The sequence below is a fragment of the Lissotriton helveticus genome, chromosome 9 (assembly GCF_964261635.1).
Source record: "Lissotriton helveticus chromosome 9, aLisHel1.1, whole genome shotgun sequence".
NCBI classification, from domain to species: Eukaryota; Metazoa; Chordata; class Amphibia; order Caudata; family Salamandridae; genus Lissotriton; species Lissotriton helveticus.
In genome coordinates, this window is record NC_136070.1 from 60,595,144 (window position 1) to 60,620,073 (window position 24,930).

The window sequence follows — 24,930 nt, forward strand, 5'->3', positions numbered from 1 at the left end:
CCAAACTATCAATGAGCAATTCGTACTGAATGCATTATCATCCAGGAAGAGCAGAGAGGCCCTGCTTACCCATAGGCCTCTTGGTGCTGCATTTGCCTGCAAATACTCTGTCATGGTCACGCCATGTATTACCGCTCTTATCTGCTTCCCTTTCAGTTCTAACAGGGATTCTCAGTCAACCTGTTGTGCTGTAGTCTGGGCAATATTAATGTCATTCAAAAGAGGGGCCCGACACAATCGAGTTGATGTCTTTGTCAGTGAAAGTCAGTCCTAAGTTCTCTGCCATTATGCTCAGTACCACAGTATGGTGTAAGCTAATATAAAGAAACCAAATCTAATTTGGTTGTTTCAGCCTAATGGGTATCTGCTACACAGAACCCTTAAAAAATGTCGTAGCAGCTGAGCACCTCTCAAAGCCTATAAAGAATCAAGAAGGGAAGGTAGAAGTATGAAGGATATCCCCACTCAGCTTTTAGTCATAAACAGGAATGCATCAAAAGGTAGTGGTACATTCTAATTCAAAAATCAGATTTTAAATTCAGATTAGGGATATTCGAAGTAACTGTAATACATATCTCACAGATCCCACTAATAACCAGTTTAGAAGTGCTTCCACCGTGAGGAGGTTGAGTCCACTCAGCCTCATTAGGTAGTTAAGTGACAACCCAATAATAATGCATGCCACTGGAGAATCACAGCGGGTGAGGGTCTCTGAAAAACCTTAAATAATTCCAAGTTTAAGTAAGTTTTTTTGAAGTTCAATTCTAGAAAAGTTTAATAAGATCCTTTTTGTGTTCACTTACATCCATAGCCAAGACGTGGGGGGCGTTCCCACAAAATCAAACAGAGCACATGGAGCATAAGAAAATTTATGTTCTCCTATCTTGCCTCCAGGGAGTCAGGTGTGATGTCAGTGCATAAGTGAATCTACCCTCTAAGTCCAAAGCAGGAGAGTTTGGGGATGGACTGATGATTGTTGGTGAGTGAACACACGGTACAAGTCCTAAAAAACAAAAATAGAATTGAGGGGAATTTGAAGCATGCTTTGACTTCTTGTGATGCTTCTTACCTGATGACTTCGATGAAGAGGACTTCGAGCCTACGGAGCGATGCTCCGCCCTTCCTCTTGACTGAGATCGATGAGGCGACCTCCGCGGCACCTGCCGGGCCGCAAGCAGCTTTAAGGACCGCTCCCTCAAAACACCCTAAGCGTGGAAGGGTATACTCAGACATGAGTCCCTTGCTCATTGCACCATCAGGATTCAAGCAAGCCGGGCCGAAGACGGCTGTAATGCCAGAAACCGGTCCCCGGAAGCTTGTTTCCTTCCCAGTGTAAGAATTGGCTTTTGTAGTTTGGTTTGCCCTGTTCCCATCATGCACTGGGACAGGAACAGACTAATTTGCATACAGCCAGGTTCTGAAACTGGGATGGTGCAATGAGCTAAAAAACGGTGTTGGATCTAGCCCTGATCTCTTGACTGGGTGAGAGTATTCTGCTTAATTCAGAGACTCTGTCCCTCACCACCCCTTGTTGTAAATAATTTTGTCCACCCTAAGCGTGGAAGGGTATACTCAGACATGAGTCCCTTGCTCATTGCACCATCAGGATTCAAGCAAGCCGGGCCGAAGACGGCTGTAATGCCAGAAACCGGTCCCCGGAAGCTTGTTTCCTTCCCAGTGTAAGAATTGGCTTTTGTAGTTTGGTTTGCCCTGTTCCCATCATGCACTGGGACAGGAACAGACTAATTTGCATACAGCCAGGTTCTGAAACTGGGATGGTGACATGAGCTAAAAAACGGTGTTGGATCTAGCCCTGATCTCTTGACTGGGTGAGAGTATTCTGCTTAATTCAGAGACTCTGTCCCTCACCACCCCTTGTTGTAAATAATTTTGTCCACCCTAAGCGTGGAAGGGTATACTCAGACATGAGTCCCTTGCTCATTGCACCATCAGGATTCAAGCAAGCCGGGCCGAAGACGGCTGTAATGCCAGAAACCGGTCCCCGGAAGCTTGTTTCCTTCCCAGTGTAAGAATTGGCTTTTGTAGTTTGGTTTGCCCTGTTCCCATCATGCACTGGGACAGGAACAGACTAATTTGCATACAGCCAGGTTCTGAAACTGGGATGGTGACATGAGCTAAAAAACGGTGTTGGATCTAGCCCTGATCTCTTGACTGGGTGAGAGTATTCTGCTTAATTCAGAGACTCTGTCCCTCACCACCCCTTGTTGTAAATAATTTTGTCCACCCTAAGCGTGGAAGGGTATACTCAGACATGAGTCCCTTGCTCATTGCACCATCAGGATTCAAGCAAGCCGGGCCGAAGACGGCTGTAATGCCAGAAACCGGTCCCCGGAAGCTTGTTTCCTTCCCAGTGTAAGAATTGTTTTTTATAGTTTGGTTTGCCCTGTTCCCATCATGCACTGGGACAGGAACAGACTAATTTGCATACAGCCAGGTTCTGAAACTGGGATGGTGCAATGAGCTAAAAAACGGTGTTGGATCTAGCCCTGATCTCTTGACTGGGTGAGAGTATTCTGCTTAATTCAGAGACTCTGTCCCTCACCACCCCTTGTTGTAAATAATTTTGTCCACCCTAAGCGTGGAAGGGTATACTCAGACATGAGTCCCTTGCTCATTGCACCATCAGGATTCAAGCAAGCCGGGCCGAAGACGGCTGTAATGCCAGAAACCGGTCCCCGGAAGCTTGTTTCCTTCCCAGTGTAAGAATTGGCTTTTGTAGTTTGGTTTGCCCTGTTCCCATCATGCACTGGGACAGGAACAGACTAATTTGCATACAGCCAGGTTCTGAAACTGGGATGGTGCAATGAGCTAAAAAACGGTGTTGGATCTAGCCCTGATCTCTTGACTGGGTGAGAGTATTCTGCTTAATTCAGAGACTCTGTCCCTCACCACCCCTTGTTGTAAATAATTTTGTCCACCCTAAGCGTGGAAGGGTATACTCAGACATGAGTCCCTTGCTCATTGCACCATCAGGATTCAAGCAAGCCGGGCCGAAGACGGCTGTAATGCCAGAAACCGGTCCCCGGAAGCTTGTTTCCTTCCCAGTGTAAGAATTGGCTTTTGTAGTTTGGTTTGCCCTGTTCCCATCATGCACTGGGACAGGAACAGACTAATTTGCATACAGCCAGGTTCTGAAACTGGGATGGTGCAATGAGCTAAAAAACGGTGTTGGATCTAGCCCTGATCTCTTGACTGGGTGAGAGTATTCTGCTTAATTCAGAGACTCTGTCCCTCACCACCCCTTGTTGTAAATAATTTTGTCCACCCTAAGCGTGGAAGGGTATACTCAGACATGAGTCCCTTGCTCATTGCACCATCAGGATTCAAGCAAGCCGGGCCGAAGACGGCTGTAATGCCAGAAACCGGTCCCCGGAAGCTTGTTTCCTTCCCAGTGTAAGAATTGGCTTTTGTAGTTTGGTTTGCCCTGTTCCCATCATGCACTGGGACAGGAACAGACTAATTTGCATACAGCCAGGTTCTGAAACTGGGATGGTGCAATGAGCTAAAAAACGGTGTTGGATCTAGCCCTGATCTCTTGACTGGGTGAGAGTATTCTGCTTAATTCAGAGACTCTGTCCCTCACCACCCCTTGTTGTAAATAATTTTGTCCACCCTAAGCGTGGAAGGGTATACTCAGACATGAGTCCCTTGCTCATTGCACCATCAGGATTCAAGCAAGCCGGGCCGAAGATGGCTGTAATGCCAGAAACCGGTCCCCGGAAGCTTGTTTCCTTCCCAGTGTAAGAATTGGCTTTTGTAGTTTGGTTTGCCCTGTTCCCATCATGCACTGGGACAGGAACAGACTAATTTGCATACAGCCAGGTTCTGAAACTGGGATGGTGCAATGAGCTAAAAAACGGTGTTGGATCTAGCCCTGATCTCTTGACTGGGTGAGAGTATTCTGCTTAATTCAGAGACTCTGTCCCTCACCACCCCTTGTTTTAAATAATTTTGTCCACCCTAAGCGTGGAAGGGTATACTCAGACATGAGTCCCTTGCTCATTGCACCATCAGGAATCAAGCAAGCCGGGCCGAAGACGGCTGTAATGCCAGAAACCGGTCCCCGGAAGCTTGTTTCCTTCCCAGTGTAAGAATTGGCTTTTGTAGTTTGGTTTGCCCTGTTCCCATCATGCACTGGGACAGGAACAGACTAATTTGCATACAGCCAGGTTCTGAAACTGGGATGGTGCAATGAGCTAAAAAACGGTGTTGGATCTAGCCCTGATCTCTTGACTGGGTGAGAGTATTCTGCTTAATTCAGAGACTCTGTCCCTCACCACCCCTTGTTGTAAATAATCCCTCAAAACATTCGGCGCCTTGGCCCGATAATTGGAGCACAATTCGTGTCATGGGCACGCCAAAGGAACCAGAGACACACAAGGTGGAGGTCCCTTTTCCCACGCATTGAACCCTGACTTCTTTCTACTGGACAGCCTATCACACTAAAAGGAGTCAATAAAAGTCTGTCAAAAAATGGCAGGGGGTAGCTCTCTTCAGCCTGACGCCTGGAAGATGAAAGGTAAGGAATCTGCGGCTAGATCATCTCCCTACCATATAGATGTTACCAAAGGTAAGTAACTTGTCTGTATGAACCACTGCGACTGTGGTTCATACAAAACCAGAAGCTAATGGTAAACTCTAAATGTGGCGGGGGAACTAAAGACAGGGTGGAGGATGTAGAGTCTTCTGCACCCTCGATTGCCTTCACTCTGTCCATTAACCTCTAAATCAGACCCTTAATCTTGCCAAGCAAGGATGCTGTGCTTAAAACATAGGTCCAAGGCTCCAATACGGCCAATTTAGCACTAGACTGCAACACCTCGCATAAATTAATTAGCGATTAAGAACATACCCTTAATGCCTGCATAGCCTAATATCTTTGAGCATAACCTTGAGGTGCTGGTTTAGCTGATGGAACTGATATAGTCAAAAGTGCTCCACAAAGCACAATCAAAATGACTCAAACAGTGGGGGAGCACTGCCTGACAGCAGTAGAGCCAATAAAGTAACCACTATGCCTGACCTAAGCCTATCCTGAACGTGAGCAGACAAACCACACAAACTGACCTGAATGCCGCACAGAGGCAGTGCCTAACTGGTAGTAACACTCACTTAGCATAAACACAATGGGGCAGATTTACAAGAAACTAACGCAGCACAGTGCCACAAGTCATTTTGCTGCGCCGTGCTGCGTTAGTTTCGAGGCGCAGGGATGCAACATATTTACAACAATATGTTGCATCTCTGTGCATCCCACTGCGCTGGCGCACAATCTGCTGCCATGTGCCGGCGCAGGCACCCTTGTCCCAATAAATTCACAGGCAAACACCGGAACAAAGAAAGCATGTGGAACCAAGGGCTAAACCCAGCTGAGAAAAACAACTAGGAACGGGGACATCTAAATGGAATGGGACAATGTTTGAGTTGCAGGTAAGGCACTGGAACTGCCACCACAAATTCACACAAGTAATTGCCATCTCGGCCAGTGACACTGTGTGGATGGGCAAATAACTTTATTGTCCTATTTAACTATTCACATGGCTCTGCATGATAGAGGGGGTTCAACATATCAAGTGACATGTGAGGAGCTGTGAGGCATGCTTCACATGCAGCGGCGCAACAATACCATGTGGAAAGGTAATAGAGTGGGTCAAGGCTAAGCATGATCAGCACATGGGATCCTATTCCGCCCCCTCGAGAGAGAAGAGGGATAGGCAGCACTGAACAGTCTGCAGCTGAAGACATAAAGGCCTGCTGGCCCGTCAGGAAATTCCTGGGACTCTAGTGGAGCCAGACACATGCTGGCTCTGCCCTGTGGGTGACACGTTTCGGACTCCGCCTCAGTCCTACACGCGTCTTAGGGCACGAGTCAATTGGCCATGTCCAGGATTGGTTGCTTAAGGCGTCCCACCTCTGCGGAGGGCTCAGCACTCCATGCGATGTAGCTCTGATGGTGTTCCGTTGTGTGGGGTCGAACAGAGCACCGCCAACTGCAGATCAGAAGGACACCTTGACAGGAATCGCCAGGGGAAGGATTGTTGAAAAGGGCTTTGTTGTATGGCTCCTCTAGATCGTGCTCACACTAATTATTTCAGAAGCGAGCCGCCTTTAATCTGCATGATGACAGGAGCTGGCAGCGGGGTACAAATGCCAAGGAGAGGGAGCCAGCTAATTGATTCCTTTTAGGATTAATGAAATCAAAAGTGATCTCTGCTGAAAGGCTGATTGTTATCTCCTGGTTGCAGGCTGCCGAGGAGGAAAAGGGAAATGAAGACGATGCCAAGCAGGAGTCTGAGAAGGCTGAGTAAGTCACTTTTTACTACATTCTTGTGTCTAGTTCTTTGGCAGTACATGCAGTGGGAGCTCTCCAAACCCATTTCAAATGGTCCTTGTGACAATCACCAGCTGAGGTTAGCATCAAGCATATGTCTCTGGAGGTGTTGCGATACATAAAGATGTGCCAGTTAGTGTTCCACAATCGTTGTCCAGTGTTATGAGATTGTGTTGGTTGTTTTAATAGAATTCTATAACCAGCATGTAAAAGAGCTCTCTGACACTTTGTGTGGAAAGTGAGAGCACCCTTCCACATTCCTTTACAACAGCAGGGGCCTACTTCCTGCAATAGTTACTGACAATAGATGTCATTTAGAGGCACCAGTTGACACCACCTCCTTTCCACTGGGAACTGTGAAGGCAGCTCCAAGAGCATCTTCAGTCCCGTTGAACCTCATGTCCTTCACGCGGCATGATGTGACACCACTTGGAAGGAATATAGAAATAGGGTGACTGAGATTAAATAAATATTTGTCTTAGAGGTGGTGAAATGTCCACTGGTTTGTAACTGGAAGCGTGGTGTGTAGGAACACACTGGGCACCAAATCTTTGTGTGGTTTTAAAATGTATCTTGAAGTTGCTGGTAAATGCTCTGAAACTTGCACAGCCTGGTCCTAGCAACATGTCACATTGAAACACAGAGCTGAAGAAGTACCACGCCAAAGGGCCAAGTTCCTGAGACTTCATCCCACTTACCTGAAGGAGCGCTGCATGGTTAGGTTTACACTCTGTGCACCGGCAAAAGAGCAGGTCGCTCTCCATAGTTTTTTATTCCACAGTACTTTCATGTGTTTACTGAGCCTGTATTTATAGTGCTTTGGTAGATGATAAACCTTGCCCTTATAGACGGCAGAGTGATGTCCTAAAACCTAATACCTTAAGGGCAGCTTCCAGATCCTCCAATGATGACAAATGACGCAGTTGACTTTGTATCATTTGAAGTTAAAACAGTGTGCAGCAGCCTCCAGCAAAGAGGCTAGACCCACCTCTGCTTCGAAGTTACCAGTTACTCTTCTTACAGTGCCTGTATTGCCTAGGCCTGCCTAAGACAGCACATCCAACTGCCGGATACAGTAACATTCATGGTATATCTACAATAGGAAAGTAGGATCTTCTTTCATGGTTACCCCCTACTTTTTGCAGGTGTCAGTATGTTTTTTTTTTACTAGTTTGACTGAGAGGCTGCTATTCAGGACCCCGGTCACTGTCCTTTTTTGGCTACTGGTGTACTCTTATAAGTCCCTAGTATAATGTACTACGGTACCTTGGATATAGGTACACCAGGGGGTCTCCCATTGTCTGCAGCATGTATTATGCCACGCCTGAGAGATCACTCAAACTGGGACTACAGGTCTGCCCTTGCAGCCTTTATAAGCTGGTGCTAGCAGCACTTACGATAAATGTACGTTTCCTTATATCTGAGGTCACTTCACTTAAAACCTTTAATTTCCCCTAAAGGTAGGCCTTTCAATCCTGAAGGCAAGGTGCAGGGTTATTAGTGTGACAGTACCCCTGCATGAGCAGGACACCTCTATGAACCCTGGAGTCAATTCTCCAGGCTTTGTAAGTGCAGTCAGCCATTTTGACATATATAGTGGCCATCTGTCATTACGCGATAGCTAACTATATAGTGGCTGTGCCGAACCTGGGCATGTTTGGTATCAAACATGTTGGAATCATACCCCAACACCGTTACTGGTGTTGGAGATATGATTCCATGCACTAGGAGGCTCCTCCGGGAAACCCTCGGCACTCCTGGTAACAGCCTTTCAGGGTCTGCTATCAAGCTAGTGCTGCTTCCGACCACAGACACGATTCTGCCCTCCTGCTGCTGAGCTGAGCAAAGGTAGAACAATAGGTTTCCTGTCACAGGGAGATGTGACCACCTCCCAGACAGGACTTAGTGTATTGGGATGGGGTGGGAACGCTTGCCAGCACCACCGGACTGCTTTGAAGGGAACATTTGGTACACTCCTTGCATACTCCTGTTTGAGCCAGTTCAGGGAGCCCTTGATTCCCACTCTGGCGTGAAACTGGATAAAGGGCATAGGAGTATCCTCCCCTCTGTCAAGCCCCTCCTCTGGGAGAGATCCCTGAGTCATCCTAACCCCTTTCTGAGGGTATAAAAGGGCTTACCTGTGGGTGGGTCCTCAGATTCGTCATGGGACAAGAGTCAAGCCTCTGGACACTTGGAATTTGCCTGGAACCGAGACTGCATCAAGGAAGACTCCTGCTGCTCCTGATCTCACTGTTCTGCAAGCTTTCTTTGTCGTCTGTGTCTGTGTTTCTTCCAGGATCTTCAACAGACCTGTGGGCATCAAGGATACCCAAAGTAATTTCCCTTGGAGTGAAGGAGTCACTCCACTGCTTGTGCAGGCACTGCAGCTGACCGGTCTATGCTTCTCATGTCCCACAGACTCTAAAATGCTCAACAACACAAGTGGTGGTTCTGCAACTCACTCGAGGCTTGACCTGTCCTCTCAGCAGGTTTGAGGCTAGTATCCTCTTCAGAACCGCTGGGACCAAACTCCTGTGCACTGCGTTGACTTGCCGTTGCAAAAGCACGTTGACTCTGCACTCCAGAGATCCCTGGGATAAAAGAAGCTCCAGCCTCCAGCATCTCCTCCTGCCAAGATCTTCATCCTCTCCACATCCTCTGCACTGTGGGCCTTCATCTTTGGTAAGCTGCTCGAGATCCTCTTGCGACTCCTGTGACTTTGGCTTATGGGTCCTCTTGAGGGTCTATTAATGCTACAGTGGGCTCCCTGGCTTGCTCAGAGCCTGCTCTGACTCTCCTGCACTTGGTGAGTCCCTTGGACCTTGCTGGTTCCAACATTGCTCCTTTATCTTTTACCACGTCTGTTGCTGATGCCAAGGCTTGTTGGTGCTCCCACTGGCCATGAACCCCCTCGTTCTCGACTACCGACGTGGGACAGCTCGTGCATTGCTCCAGGTCTTTCTCAGCATCACCTGGTCCTCACAGCTGCAGCGACAAGGTCACTGTCATCACTCCTGCATCTTCTGTCATCATTGGTCATTGCTCTTCTGTGCCCCTTGGTCACCTCCGAGTGGCATAGACACTGTCCCCTCGGCTTGCAAGTTCTTCTCTTCAGGAAACCACCCTTGGCTTCCACTGGACTCTTGCACAGTCTTCACCAGCAGCATCTTTACTGAAGTCCTCCATTGTGGTCTACAGCGGTTTCCGACATCCCTTTGCACCTATGCACCAGCATCGCTGGTGTAGGTATCCTGTTCCTGGGGTATCCACAGGTGGAATGACTGTCCAACCTTCTGTCTACCACTGGGTTTCCTTAGGGTTCTCGGGAGTTCTTTTTCTCCATAACTGCAACTACGACTTTCTCGTTGACTTGTATTGAGTACGCGGTTGTGTTTCCAATCTGCACACAGCCTCCGTGGGGTCCCTGGGTATTTACCTTGGGTGGTTCCTTGTGTCCCCAACTCATCTGAGTCTCTGGCTCCAAGTCCCAACATCAGTCGATGATCGCAGCTTTCTTAGTATAACGTTTGGTCCTCCCCGGGAGTGAAGATGCCGCTGGAGAAGAAGGTGAAAGAGTCCGGTGGAATCCAATGGTGGATTCTTGAAGAGGAGTACCTGCAAGCAGAGGGGACAGAGTCTAAGTCACTTGGGAGTGACCAGGAGGCACGGGAGACCAATGACCACTGATGACGGAAGATACAGGAGGGTTGACAGTGATCGTGTCGCTGCAGCTGTGAGGAACAGACGACACTGTGGATCTTGGTAGCAAGAGATGCTGGAGGCTGGAGCTTCTTGGAGCCCAAAGATCTCTGAAGAAGAGAGTCAACAAGCCTTAACAACGGCAAGTTGACGCAGTGCACAGAGGTGCTGTTCAGTGGTTCTGACGAAGGATACTGGCCTCAAATTCGGTGAGAAGAAAGTGCAGGCCTAGAGGGAGTTGCAGAACGACCACCTGTGGTGCTGGGCCTTGCGAAGTACAGAGGATTTCAGGAGCAGTTTAGTTGCGGTACTTGCAGGTGCAGAGGAGTGACTCCTTCATTCCAAGGGAGATTGCTTCGGGTGCCCTTGAGGCCCACTGGCCTGGAGAAGAACCTGGATTGATCACCAGCACAGATGACGCAGAAGTCTGCCAGGACTACGAGGCCAGGAGCAGCAGGAGTCTTCTAGATGCAGTCATAGTTCCCAAAGCGAAGTCCAACTAAGTCCAAAGTACCCAGACGTTAGACGTAGAAGTGGTTTCGGATCTGAACTTGTCCCACGAATCTGAAGAGCCACACACAGGTAAGCCCTTAAGGACCCAAAGGAAAGGGTTGGGACGATTCAAGGATACCTCAAAGAGAAGGGACTGGACAGAGGGGAGGATACTTCCATGTTCTTTGTCTAGTTTCGTACCAGAACAGGACCAAACGGCTCCCTGAACTAGTTCTTACTGGAATACGCAAGGCGGGCACCAAATGTGACCTTCAAAGCAGTCTGGTGTCTCTGGCAAGCCCCCCACCCCAGCCCATCACACCAAGTCCTGCCTAGGAGGTGGTCACACCTCCCTGTGACAGGAAACCTATTGTTCTACCTTCCCCTGCTCGAGCCTAGCTCAGCAGCAGGAGGGCACATATCTGTGGACGGCAGCAGCCCTTCTTTGCTGTTAGACCCTGAAAGGCTTGTACTGGTAATACGATACATGGGATCCTACATCCAACACTGGAATTGGTGTTGGGGTAGGATTTCAACATGCTTGATACCAAACTTGACCAGTTCGGTGCAGCCAATATATAGTTAGACAATTCGTAATTGACTTGATGTCCACTATATGTATAAATTGGCTGACGGCACTTACAAAGCCTGGAGAGTCGACTCCTGGGTTTGTAGGGAGTGTCCTGCTTATGCAGGGCAACCTCACACTTATAACCAAGCATCCTGCCTTCAGGATTGATAGGCCTACCTTAGAGGTGACTTTTAGGTTTTAAGTGCAGTGACCACAGATATAAGGAAACGTATATCTGTTATGAGTGGGGCTAGCACCAGCTCACACAGGCTGCAATGGCAGGCCTGTAGTCACAGTTTAGGTGGTCTCCCATGGGTGGCATAATAAATGCTGCAGTCCATGGGAGATGCCTGGTGTACCTATGCACTGGGTACCTTAGTACCATCTACTAGGGACCTAAAAGAGTACACCAGTAGCCAATTTGGAAGGTACCAAAGTACTTACCATAGTCAAATTTAGGGCAAGAGCACAGTACCTGGGCTCCTGGCTAACAGGATCCTAGTCAGACTAGTTAGAAAACAGAAAGACACCAGCAATATGTGGGGGTAACCATGAAAGCAGATCCTACTTTCCTACAATGCCTTTGGAAAAGTTCCTGATCCATAATGCCCTCATGTCCCATGACAAACTAGAAACCATCTAATGTGTGACATCCCTATGAGAACCACTTCTTGTACATTTTCTGACTTTACTCATTTGTCTTTCTTTGCAGCCTTGAGGATGGTGAGAAGAAAGACAAAGCCAAGGAAGAAGAGCATGCAGAGTCTCAGGGCGATGAAGAAGAGGAGGCCAGGAAATGGAAACGCAGGCGTGGGCAGAGAAAGGTGGTGCCCGAAGCCATCATGGCTAACTTCCTGGAAGGCTTGGAGGTGTACCAGACCAAAATGTTGGTGAGTACCGGGTTCCCGAGCAGTCCCACATCAGGCAAGCAGGCCACGGGGTAACCATGGTTTAAGGATGCACTTAGACAATAATCTCAGCTGGGGTGCTGCACTCCAAATCTAAACTCCTTTTGTCAGGGTGCTTAACCATATGAAAAAACAAGCTAAGTAGAACTAATCAATTTGGTACGCATTCTCACAATTGTATATCTAGTTGGGGCTTGTTCTGGTAAGTAGTAAGTGCACTAGGTATGCTTAAGTCACGCAATGTCTGGCTTTTTTTGTCTCTTCGGTGACCTTCTTCTTTCATTATCACCTGTGTCTTGCTGACTAGTAATTTTGCTTCCATGGTATGCTGATGATCGGTTTCTTGATACCATGATGTATCCTGTTTTGTGTTTCATTTGTTCCTCCCATGATGCCCTCTTATTTTCTATTGTTGATCCTTTTCTCTCTTCCCCTTCTTTTCAGCTCCTGGCTGTGGTATGTCTAGCCTTGATACCGAATGGCATCACTCTAATTTGTTTGAGTTTGAGACTCCTGTCCCTCTTTCTCTCCATTTACCAATATCTTCCTCTTCTTCAGTGTGTTTTACACTTTATCTCTCAGTCCATCTCTTTATCTCATTCATCGACAAGTTGTGCACTCTTGGTTCTTTTTGATCCACTTCCAAGGCCAAAATTTTATTAGGTTATTGCATCTTATATTCTTCAAAGTTCTCCATTCTCTTTCGTACTATCTCTTGGTCATCATCTCCCACTTTCTCTTTCTTTCATTGTTTTCCATTCAATCCCCTCTCTCCTGTTTTTCAGTTCCATGATTCCATTAATCTCCTCCCGTTCTATGTACTTCTCCCTTTCTTTTCAATCTCCTTATGTAGTTTCCACTATGTTTTCATTGTTTCCTGTGCATTCAGTGTGATACGCTGCTGAGTGGCTTGTGTGGGCGCTTGACACTGACGTGGCATCATATTTGCAAATACTTGTCAGGCAAAGGAAGTTCATTTATGGTTTTCATGCTCTACTGTGATTTTTTGGTAACTTTTTTATTTAAATATTTTTAAGGCATATAAGCTAACGTCAAGGGACATATAACCGCAGATTCCTTACATTTGAACTTCCAGGCGTCAGGCTAGATCTGCAAGATTTTTAATAGCAGGACCCTTGTGCTCCAGTAGGTGGCATCGATTAACTCTGCGTGATGTTGTAGGTGTCGGGTTCATCTTGACATCCGCGTCATCTATATAGACGCCACCCAAAGCACTGACGTCAGTTCTTTTCTTTGCGGGCCAGCCAGCATGCATTTGTCAAAGAGAGCTACCCCCTGTCACTTTTTAACTGACTTTTTCCACTTTTTGTCAACTCCTTTTGGTGTGCTAGGTATGTCTAGTAAGAAAGCCTTGGGGTTCAAGCTGTGTGGCGCCTGTCAACACACCATGTCGGTCACGTACCCCCATTTAGTGTGTCTCTTGTGACTGGAGCGTGACCACAACACAAAGTCATGCTCTGAATGCTGGGCCATGGTGCTGAAGGCTTTGAGGGAGCGGTCTCTAAAGCTGATCGTGGCCCGGCCCCACAGAGCTCACCTCGCCGATCCTGCTCGAAGGGAAGGTCCGAGCACCCCTCTGGGGGGTGAAAGTCTTCCTATTCTAAGCTCTCGCGGTCCGGTAAGAAGAACCATAAGAAACACAAGAAGTCGAAGCGTGCTTAGACTTTGCCCTGTCCATCATGCGACGAGATGGAGGAGCTTCAGCGTTCGAGGCCCTGCTCTACGGAGCGGGTGCCTCATACGGGTCCGAGTTTCCCTCCCTCTCTGGCGCCGGGGGCGACCCCCGCCCAACTAAAAGAATGTTATGACGCTATGTGTGCCATATTCGGGAAGCCTGTTCATGCCGGCTTGCCTTCAGGCCTCACAGGTTCAGCTGAAGGAGACCCTTCGGCTCCAGCCACGGCCTCCTCTTCACGGATCAGAATTGGCACCGGTCATACCTTTGTGACCTTCGTCGGCACTGCGTTCAACATCGAGGCCCTCGGCATTGCCAGTAGCACCTCCCCATCATCATTCCAGATGACACAGAGCCGGTTTGGCATCCACCAACACAGTCACTGGCACCGACAGAGCCCTACAGCTCCATGCTGTTCACCCGGCCCTATTCTGAAAGGTTAGGCATGGGTGATGAAGATTGAGAGGGGCAGCAGGATCCCTTAGAAATACCACAACCCAATCGAAACCTGAAGAGGTAGGAGGACCTGGGTGATGCCAGTAGCCTTTAGACCTTCCCAGATTCTAGCATAATGTCTCCCCCTAACCTGGCTACGGAGGAGATAGGAGGGATTTGCAATGGTAGTGCGGAGGGCTGTGGAGGTCTTGGACCTGCAGCTTCCTACGGTGTCAGTCAAGACTAATGTCCTAACGGAGGTCCTGCAGCATGGTGTTTCCACTTTGGAACCCTTGCTGCCTTTCAACAAGGCCTTAACAGATGTTCTAGTGGGCACTTGGTCCAAGCCCCACACAGGCACTCCTGTGAATAGAACCATTGCCCGCCACCACAGCCCTGCATCTGATGACCCAGCTCTCATCTCTACCCACCCCACCCCACAGAGCTTGGTGGTTCAAGCCTCCACTTCTGCAGGTGCGTTCCCTTCTGCACCCCCCAGACGGGGAATTCAAAAGCTGGACAGCTTTGGTAAGAAAATCTTTTCTTCTACCAGCCTAGCATTGCGGTTGGTTAACACTGCATGCCTCTTGGGCCATTACTCCCATTCTGTGTAGGATACGGTTGCGCAACTGCTGCCCAGAGTCTCCGAGGAGGACCGAGCTCTCCTCTCCCAAGCCGTTACAGATGGGAATGATGCAGCTAGGTTTGCCATACGATGTGGCTTAGATACCACAGACTTTCTAGACAGATCGATTTCCTTGACAGTGGCCGTTACGTGCCATGCCTGGCTGAAGACATCTGGCTTTTCGGGGATGTCCAAGCTAATCTTATAAAGCAAACACAAGAAGATGATGGACGGAGCGCTGAAACTTTTCAGACAATCACCCCCAGTCACAGATCTGTGTTGAATCGATCATCATTCTTTAGGTCACATTGCCACCTCAGTTCAGACCCAGCTTTATGCAAATCAGTGTTGACCCTGTGCCTCATGGGAACATTCCAGCCCAACTGCCAAGCCAGGTCTTCCCTGAACCAGAAACAAGCATCCTGGGACCGGTTTCTGGGTAACACCTTTCATCAGCCAGGCTAGCTTGAATCTAGTGGCAAAGTTAGCAAGGGACCCACGTCCGGGCATACCCCGCCAACTTAGGGCGAACAAAGCAAACATAGAGCTGTTCAAACAATTGGGCCTCTCAGTCAGTGTGGCCAATTCCCATCTGCATCCCATGACATTCATCCAGTTCCTGGGTGCCATTTTGGGCACCAAGGCAGGCAAATCTTCCTCATCAAAAGGAATAATTCAGTGTCTACTATCTTTTTTGCAAGAAACACAAACTGAGACCAACATCACTCCAGGTATTCAAATTCCTACATGCATGATGTCTTCCTGCATATTGATGACCCTCAAGGTTAGGAGTTCCCTTCAAGAGGAGTTGAACGCTCATGGCGCCAGTTGTCAGGATCACATTCTGTTTTTAAACAAGATCAAAGCAGCTTTGGTCTAGAGGCTACCACAACTCAATCTTATGGAGGGCCCATATTGCCATCCTCAAGAAAGGCGTTTGGTCATGACTGCATACACTTCTTTGGAAGAATAGGTTGCCCTTGTTCAGGATCTGGAAGTAGGAGTTTTCTGGTCAACCCAGGAGAATAATCTTCACATCAACGTCCTATAAATCAGGGCACTCTGCAAGGGGGCTGCATTTGTTCTTTGCATGGCTGGAGAACTCCAACAGTGTTACTGAGGACAAACAACATAACCTGCATGGTTTACATAAACAAACAGGGTTGCACAAAGGCTCTAGCGTACACATAGGAAGCACAAGTCTTTTGGGTAATGGCAATACAGTACAGAGTCTCACGAACAGCAGAATATCTCCCCGGAGTCTACAACACGTGGGCTGACACCCTCAGCAGAACATCAACCATCTCCCTCAAAAGCGATTTACGTCATCATCTGATGAACATGTTTTTTCGACAGTGGGGCCCTCTGACACTGGACCTCTTTGCAAAATCATCACAAAGAAATGCTGGAACTTTACCAGCAGGTAAATGAGTTAATCTAGGATAAAGGCGTGATAGTTCATGACCTTTCTGTACATCTTTCTGCAGTAACCCTCATTCTGAGGCGACTAAGCAAAGCCGAGAGAGATGTCTGCTGTGTGATCCTCTTAGCCTCATCCTGGTACCATCAATACTGGTTCACCTATCTCCTGCACGCACTGGAGATTCCCCTGATACATCTGGTCAGAAACCAGGAATGCCTCTCCACTGAGAAGGGCCAGATTCTTTACCCAGACCCGGCCTCGCTCAGCTTATATTCTTTGGCCCTGTCCATTTGCAGTTCAGACTACTAATAATGCCTTCAGACTGGACAAGCCAGAACTACATCGACCACTGAAAGCAATCCCAAAAGGAAATACTTCTGCATCTGGTGCCAAAGAGTGAGGTCTATATTCCATCAGTGCTCAACCTCAACAGATTTTACAGTACCTGCTGCAGCTGGCCCTGTCAGGCCCAAACTATGCTTCCATCAGAGTACCCTTAGCAGCTAAACCTGGGTTCATGCCTCCTGCTAATTCTTAAAAGGGCTGTTCAGAGCATACCCGTCACTATAGACTCTGGCTACTCTATGGGAATTAAATACTGTCCTTGGCGAACTATTGAAAGAACCCTTTAAACCAATGCACAAAGCAGCCATCACATTCTTTCCATGAAAGACAGTGTTATGCAAGAGACTCACATCTGCTAGAATAGTAAGCAAGAATCAGGCTTTCACTATTAACAGAAGCTTTTAGTGCAGTCGATCAAAACAGGCCAAGAGTTTTTGTTTTCTAAAATGGTCGACGATGACCTTTTAATGTACTGCCCTGAATTTACGGTTTGTATTTAGGCTATAAGTAATTTTGAGTTTCTCATTTCACTACCCATTTTGGTGCGTCGTAAAAGAACAAGTTTTCATCCAAATAAACTAATTTTCCTGTTTCACCCTCAAAACAGAGAGGCTGATCAGACAAGCAAATCAGACAAATGTGTTTGAGGAAACTAAGGTGCCTCTTTTTACTCCACAATGTTTATATACAATGTTTTTATGCATACTGCTGTCATCTTCATTCTGTGTGTTTTTGTTACACTATTTAGTGACCCCAGCTACCCCCTCAATGTTGTAAGCTACCCCTTAGCTTTGTTTCATTGTCGCCAGGTTTCACAGTTCTGTGTATTTTTTATTTATTTATTTCAGAATTATTTGGCTAGGAATTTCTACAATATGCGGTTTCTTGCTCTCTTTGTCGCATTTGCCATCAACTTCATTCTACTGTTCTACAAGGTATGTCCCGTCTTGCATTTTCTTGCTTAAGTTTACTATGTAGTGTGACATTTACTCATGACAAAAATCAGATTCACTGCAGCAAAGTGGCAGAGGTCTAATGTTGCCAAAATGCCTGTGAGTGGCGCTGCTACCAAAGTACTCAAATAATTAGGGATCAAGTTCATGGGATAATAATATTTCGTGATTTGTTTCACCTTTTAAATTTATTTTGATTTGCCAGCATTTCACTCTTACAAGAGTTAAAATCAGAACGAATTATCTTTCTAACACTCTTAAAAGAGACATCATGAACACCCACCTACTAATTCCTTCCTTTGGACCAGTCTTTCACCCTTCCAAGGTATGCTTTAATGGGCCGGTAACAGCCAGTTTGCATTTCTTGAAGAAAGGTTGGCAATATCTAATCGTAACACTCTTTGTTCAAGGAAAATTAGAAAAATACCAGCATTGATTATTTGATTAGTACTAACATTTAGAACTCGCCCCTGAAGTGCTGTTGGATAGTAACAAGGACTGTATGTATTTTGTAGGTACATAATTCTTAATATACACAATTTAATTTTTTTTGACAAATAAAATATAAATTTCAGACAACTCAAATGCTCCTGCCTAAACCTATGCACACCGTTTTCTATAAAGCTCCATTCAGATGCACAGCAGTTATTGAATATTGAAATACATTCCACATGTTCACCCTCCCACGTGGGGCTCCCTAGGAATCCATGGCATGCTGGTCTGTAGAAGGTCCCACCTCCACAGGTGAAAATAGTAACACTTGAAATTATTGTCTTGCCACATCTGTAACTGAATTGTTTGTGCCCAGGTGACTGAAGAGCCTTTCGATGACGAACCCGAAGAAGATTCTGACATGTGGAACACCTTTGAGGAGGACGACGACGAGGACGAAGGGGTGGTGTACTTCGTCTTGCAAGAAACGACTGGTTATATGGCTCCAACGCTTCGGATTCTGGCAGTGATCCATACCATCATCTCATGCCTGTGTGTCATTGGGTACTACTGCCTGAAGGTAGTGTACCTCTTGGAATATGTGCATGTGTAACACTCTGACAAGATTAACAGACTACATGTTGACCTAAGTAAACACTTTATGGGGTTTGTACCTGTCCCAAATGAATTCAGAGTGCAAGAGAAAATCTAGAGCAACTTTATGTTGCAGTAAAGTACAGTACACATTTCCATTACACCCACTAGAAGACAAGAGCTTCGCCTCGATGAAAATGTTGAAGAGGTTGGCGTTCTGTGGCTCAGGTGTTTCGGGGTAAGACGTGTGGTATAGGTTAGGAGGGGTTCATGCAGGTGAATTTATACTGGAGAAATCAAAGCAGTATGCATCACCTAGGGCCAGATGTAGGTAAAAATCATTTACCGATTCTAAAATACCGAATTTTACCAATTCGGTATTTTAGAATCGGTAAATGATATGTAGCTAATGATTCGGTAAATTTTACCGAATCGGTAAACTTCAGTATTTACCATTCATTCCTATGGGCCTGGAGGCCCAAAGGAATGAATGAGAATTACCGATTTGGTAAATACCGAATCGGTAAAAGGCGGTAGACTTACAAGGGTGGCAGGGTGTTATATTGACACCCTGTTGCACCCCTGTATAGTGCATGGGTGCACATGTGTCACACATACATGCCCTAAGGGCATGTATGTCTGCCACGTGGCACAGTTGAAAAAAGCACAACATTGCTTTTTTTAGGGTTTCGATATTTACCACCAACTTGTAGTTGGTGGTAAATAACGAATCCTTACAAGTGAAGAGCACTCATTTGAGTGCTTCCTACATTAAGGATTCTGTAATTTACCGAATCGGTATTTAAGAATTCGGTTATTTACCGATTCCTTAAATTAGGCCCCAACAAATGCAAAGCCTAATACCGGTCGGTAACGGCCAAAATTCGGTAATTTGGGCAGTTACCGACCCGTATTAGGCTTCCTACATCTGGCACTAAGTTATCCCAGTTTCTCCAAACTTACAAGCACGTAAGTTAACTGTACCCCATTTCTCACATTATTTCAAAGCTTCCTTTCCCCAGACGGATTCTAACCATTCTGCCTAGTGGACGGGCACCATTCCACGCTTGGTCAGAAATCGTGTTGCAAGTGCTTCGACACATCATGGATTCCTCAAATAAGTCGGGATTGTATGTTTATTCCTTTGAGGCCATTTGCTCCGCAATTTCTGCAGTTCCGCATAGGTGCACCCCTGACTCATTAAGTGTTGTACCGCAGACTCACTAAAAGTGTGAGTTCTGTGGCTGAATTGCACTAGAAAGAGCACCACGTCCATCCCATGGGTACTCACACTGGAGATTTATAGTGAGAGCTGTGTGCAACAGCAAGCATCTCCCAACAAATACAGAGCTGAAATAAGAGATTAGGGGCACGATGGATGGGTAAGGTGAAGTAAGGGCTAAAGAAGAAATTCCAGCAGAGAACTTGAGGTGCACTGGTAGCACAGTGCATGGACATCTAGGCAGTATTTGCTAGGACACTATCAGACTACCATTCATCCCTTCTCTAGCACACAGCCTGTCCCAAGACATGGTGCTGTAAAGGATGAGATGTCCAAAGTTACATGCACGCTGCCATCTTCAAGGCATCCATCTGGTACACATTGTCATGGAACTGGCAACGTCTACCTTTTCTGATTGTGAGGCACATTCGAATCATCAAGGTACTACTGACATTTTCAAGCTGGCGTCCATGTTCACAACGACAAGGTGCCTTAAACATCAACTTTTCCAGATTGTCTTTACTAACCACATCACCTACGATGCGCAAACAAAGGATGGACGGAATGCTGAACAAATCAAACATTCACCCCCTGTCGAGATCTACGATACTGTGGTAAATAAATAATTAATTACCGGTTCTATTTTTGACTGGATACAATATAAACAGATAGCTCAATAAATAAGAGTCAAGATACGAGGTAGCTGAAGTTGACAGGCTTTAATTAAGCATAAAAGGACAGGAACAGGACAGCCTGTACGGGAATGGGATGGCAGGGGCCCGGCAGCTGCCGGGGCAGGATCTGGGAATGGCTAGCAAACTTTAATAACAGTGCACGATATATATAGTTAAACAAAATACATTGCATTCAATACAGTAGGCGTAGCAGTAGGCGGAGTTTGTAGCAGTCGCGAAAGATAAGGCATAAAGTGGGTGTAACAAGAGGTGTGTACAGGGCGTATACATAGACATGTGATACAAACGTAACAGAATATGTCATAAACGGGGCGGAAACATGGAGGGGGCTACCTGAGCAGCTGGGACCTCTAACCTAGTGGTGCGCGCAAACTGACAATGACGTGTTACTAGGGAGAACTGGGGGGCTATGACTTCTGCGCTAGAAGAGGAGACTAAAGTCTGGAGTGTCAGAGCGACATGTACCCAGGGCCTATCTGGTATCTGATGTTTAGAGTACATGTTGATAGAATCCAAAAGTTATCAGGGCAAAGGCTAATAGACTCTAAGACTGGTGCATGCATAATTCTATATGTAGTGCAGTGCTAGTGATATTCTATGAACATTAATACAGTATTTCTCTTACATGGAGACATAAAGGCTAGACCATGACGGAAACTATTGATGCGATTCAGTAGCTTAGGAATGCAGAGAAGGAGGGCTGGACTGATAACTAGAATCATAACATACTCTTGGCAGACTGGGAGGCAGAGCCAGGCCGAGCCGGGCACTGCGAGGCATGAAGTAAGTGAAGGGTCAGGGATACAGGTGGGGGCTGTATCGCTCCTCGGAGAGGGTTCAGGAGACAGGAGCTGAATCTGAGTCCGGGCCCTTTTGAGGCCTAGAAACGGGGATAATTCAATGAATTAACGTGCACACTGTGAAACGTGGCAACGTAGGATTACATAGGCCTAATATTCGTTGCTTTCACGAAGACTGGAAACTGGCATACTAGAGATGGACACAACTGTAATTGCGTCTTTAATCGATCAGAAGGGAATACATGCATATCGATCATGCACATATGACATAAGATGGGGAACACGTAGGCACATATAACATGGCAAAATTTACTTTTCCACATTCCCTCCTTGTGCCCTACGTTTCCATCAGGAAACATCTATATTCATGATACCATCTATTATTTCATGTAGCATCATTTGCTCGTCTCGAATTGTCTTGGAACGGGACTTAGGACTAGGAATACAAGAGGTAGCGCACATGCCGCAAATCGCAGGGCCACATTGTATACAGAGGCAGCAACTGAATATGATCGTTACTGCAATACCTAGGAATGACAATACTTTACATCCCCAGGCGGATATGATACTCCAGAGCCAACCGGACCATGTCCAGGTGCCTGGATTCTGGTGTAACTGATGGGCAATTTTGTGAAGTCTGGTTATGGCTGAATAAACAGACGGCGCGTTATTAGGAATGAAAATGCAGCAACTAGATCCGATGACTCTACATGCTCCTCCTCTATCGGCCAGTATGACGTCAAGAACGAGACGATTTTGGAGCACGACAAATCTCATAGCAGATTGCTCTTCAGTTAAGTTACCTAGAGCAGAAGTAGTCTCATTCACTACTGCTTCAAGGGTTCTGGTCAGTCTACGGATTAACTTACTATTCTGGACAGGTCCTATAAAGAAGAAGAAACCTTTATTGAAATCTGTATATTGTTCTAGAGCAGTTTCAGTTTGATCGACAATTGGGGACTCAATCTCCCTTCTATGTCTGGCGTGTACTAGATGTGTGTTTCTGTGATAATCTGATGGGGCTAGAAAAACTGGTGGCAGTAGGAAGGCAATGTAACATGTTCCATCCCAATCGAGGGGCAGACGAACATATGCGGTCTGACCACAAACAAAATAAGAATGACGTGAGGCTTTGAAAATAGATTTCCCACTGTCACTATACTCGACAGTAGTAATACAATCACTATGTCCTACATGTGCGGAACCATTCTTTCTGACACATAATTCGCCTTTGGCTGGTAGTACTGAAATAGCAGGTAAATCTGGAGTAGTATCGGACTGAACATTCAGGACCATACAATTCGAAGAATAATTACCTAAATCATATACTTCATTTTCTAGATCTAACCCTGTTCTATGGGGGAGACCTTGCTTGTCTGGAAAACATGTTCTATTCAGAAGGGACATATCATTGGAGGATGACGTTAAAGTGGACCATGCTCCACACGAACCATTATGTGAAAACGGATAAGGAAAGAGTGGCAGAACTCCCTTCGGTGTCTGGAAAGGGGGGAGTCGACCACACACCCAACAATTAGTGGCATTGCTGGTCTGGTGTGAATAGTGTAACATTCGGATGAATGTATTATTTCTCATAGCAAGACGATAGGATAACTCGTGAGGAGGCAGATCACTAAATGTGTGCTCTACTGTGGCATTAGAAAACTTATTTACATGAGAAATTGGAAAACAACAATGCAATGCATAACTTGTGCAGGTAACCATCAAACTTAGAAACAATAGAAAACTTAGAAAAACGATACATCGGATAGAGTTTTGACTAACTCTCTCACTATGGGGGTCTATCTCATACATGTCAGAAACCTGTCTAACCGTTTCACCCGAGAGGGACTTAGACAATTAAACTGGCTGACTTATTTTACTAGACCGGAGCTTTAACTTATACTCTTGTTGCGGAGTTTTCTCTAACAGAGGAACTTTCAGTTCGGGATTCAAATCAATGTCTGGTTTGGAGTCTGGCTTCAGGCAGTCTTTAGAAATGGAACAGTCTTTAGAAATGTCCTTTATAAACGTCTTTTTCCGGACTCCATGGAATTTCTTGATATGCGACAGATGGACCCTTGCGGCCTTCCAACTTCACGGCCGTGCGGGTGGTCAGGAGGACTAGTCGTGGCTCCTTCCAACGGGGCTCCAGCGGACTTGAACGATCAAAGTTCCTTACGAGAACAAGGTCTCCTGGAATGACCTCGTGCGGTTTCACTTCAGTATTGTCTGGAAATGCGGCGGCAACCTGTGAACGACAAGAGTGTAGGGCAGACATCAAGGAAGCTAGGTAATCTGTCAACATATTACTGGAAACATCTGTAATACTGCGGGGTCTAGGTGTACCCCACATGTTTGGGGGGCGGCCGAATATGACCTCATAAGGGGACAGACCTGATCTGGAATGTGCAACCATGCGCATGAAGAATAAAGCAACTGGCAGGGCAACTAGCCAGTCTACACCTTTCTCTTTACATGTCTTGGCAATACGGATTTTCAAGGTCTGATTATGTCTCTCTACGAGACCGGCTGCTTCAGGATGGCGTACACAATGGAACTTCCACTGGTACCCTAACAAAAGGGAAACATGTTTCATTAGCTCGGATGAGAATGGCTGGCCGTTATCAGAATACACGACCCTAGGGAGTCCATAACGGGGGAAGAATTCACGAACCAACTGCTTGGCAGTGGTCGCTGCTGTGTAATCTGGAACTGGATATGCTTCTGTCCACCTGGACAAAGCGCATACAACTACGAGGACATACTTGAAACCTCGACATCGCTCCATCTGAATATAATCCATCTGGAGGACTTCAAAAGGGTGGTCAGGGGGTTGGAATCCACCTTGTTCCACCGGGACACTTTTACCTGGATTGAACTGGCAACATATCATACAGGTACGGACTTTCTGCTTGGCTGCAGCTCGTAAGTGCTTGTTAAACCAAAGGTTCTGTATACTGTCTAACATGGCTTTTTCTCCTAGATGTGCTGGACTATGTGCGGTATGGATAATGACTTGAACCATAGAGTCGGGGAGAAACCATGTAGCTTTTCCCTTCGTCACCCATCCCTGATCTGTCTGGACCCCTCCTTGTTCGGACCATTTCTTGATTTCTTCGGGAGTGGCATGTAACTGTATGTCTATGAAATCTTGTGTAGGGTCCTTAACTGTCATACAAGTAGTCGAATCTAGAGTGAGTGTCTGTGTCGTGTTAACTGGAATGTCTGGAGTCTGAGCTGTAAGCTTAGCCGTTCGATCTGCTAGATCATTACCTTGGGAAATGATATCAGTAACTTTCGTATGTGCTTTGCACTTCATGATAGCGATAGCTGTCGGTAAATGTATTGCATCTAACAGAGCTTGAATGAGGAGACCATGCTGAATCTTGGTTCCATGAGAAGTCATGAAACCTCTCTCCTGCCAGAGCACTCCGAAGTCGTGTACAACTCCGAATGCGTAACGTGAATCTGTATATATGTTTACTTTCAGGTTCTTGGCACGTATGCAGGCTTGGGTCAGAGCAACTAGCTCTGCTGCTTGAGCAGACAGGGTGTCAATACGATGTGTTTCTATAACTTCTGTGTCAGTAGTCACTGCATACGCGGCTACTAGTTCTCCTGTACTAGTTCTCATACATGAACCATCCACATAAAGTGTCAGGTCGGGATTAGGTAATGCAATGTC

At 46.5% G+C, this 24,930-nt stretch overlaps 1 protein-coding gene across 1 annotated transcript in view; it reads left to right on the forward strand.

Annotated features, from left to right (window-relative positions):
- The window catches only part of RYR3 (ryanodine receptor 3), a 1,933,484-nt gene that overhangs the window by 1,713,354 nt on the left and 195,200 nt on the right, over window positions 1-24,930 (forward strand). The window contains exons 89-92 of the mRNA XM_078661960.1: window positions 6,267-6,325; window positions 11,827-12,004; window positions 17,395-17,481; window positions 18,308-18,511. Of these exons, the coding sequence (XP_078518086.1) occupies window positions 6,267-6,325; window positions 11,827-12,004; window positions 17,395-17,481; window positions 18,308-18,511 (528 nt within the window). The remainder of the gene's footprint in view (window positions 1-6,266; window positions 6,326-11,826; window positions 12,005-17,394; window positions 17,482-18,307; window positions 18,512-24,930) is intronic.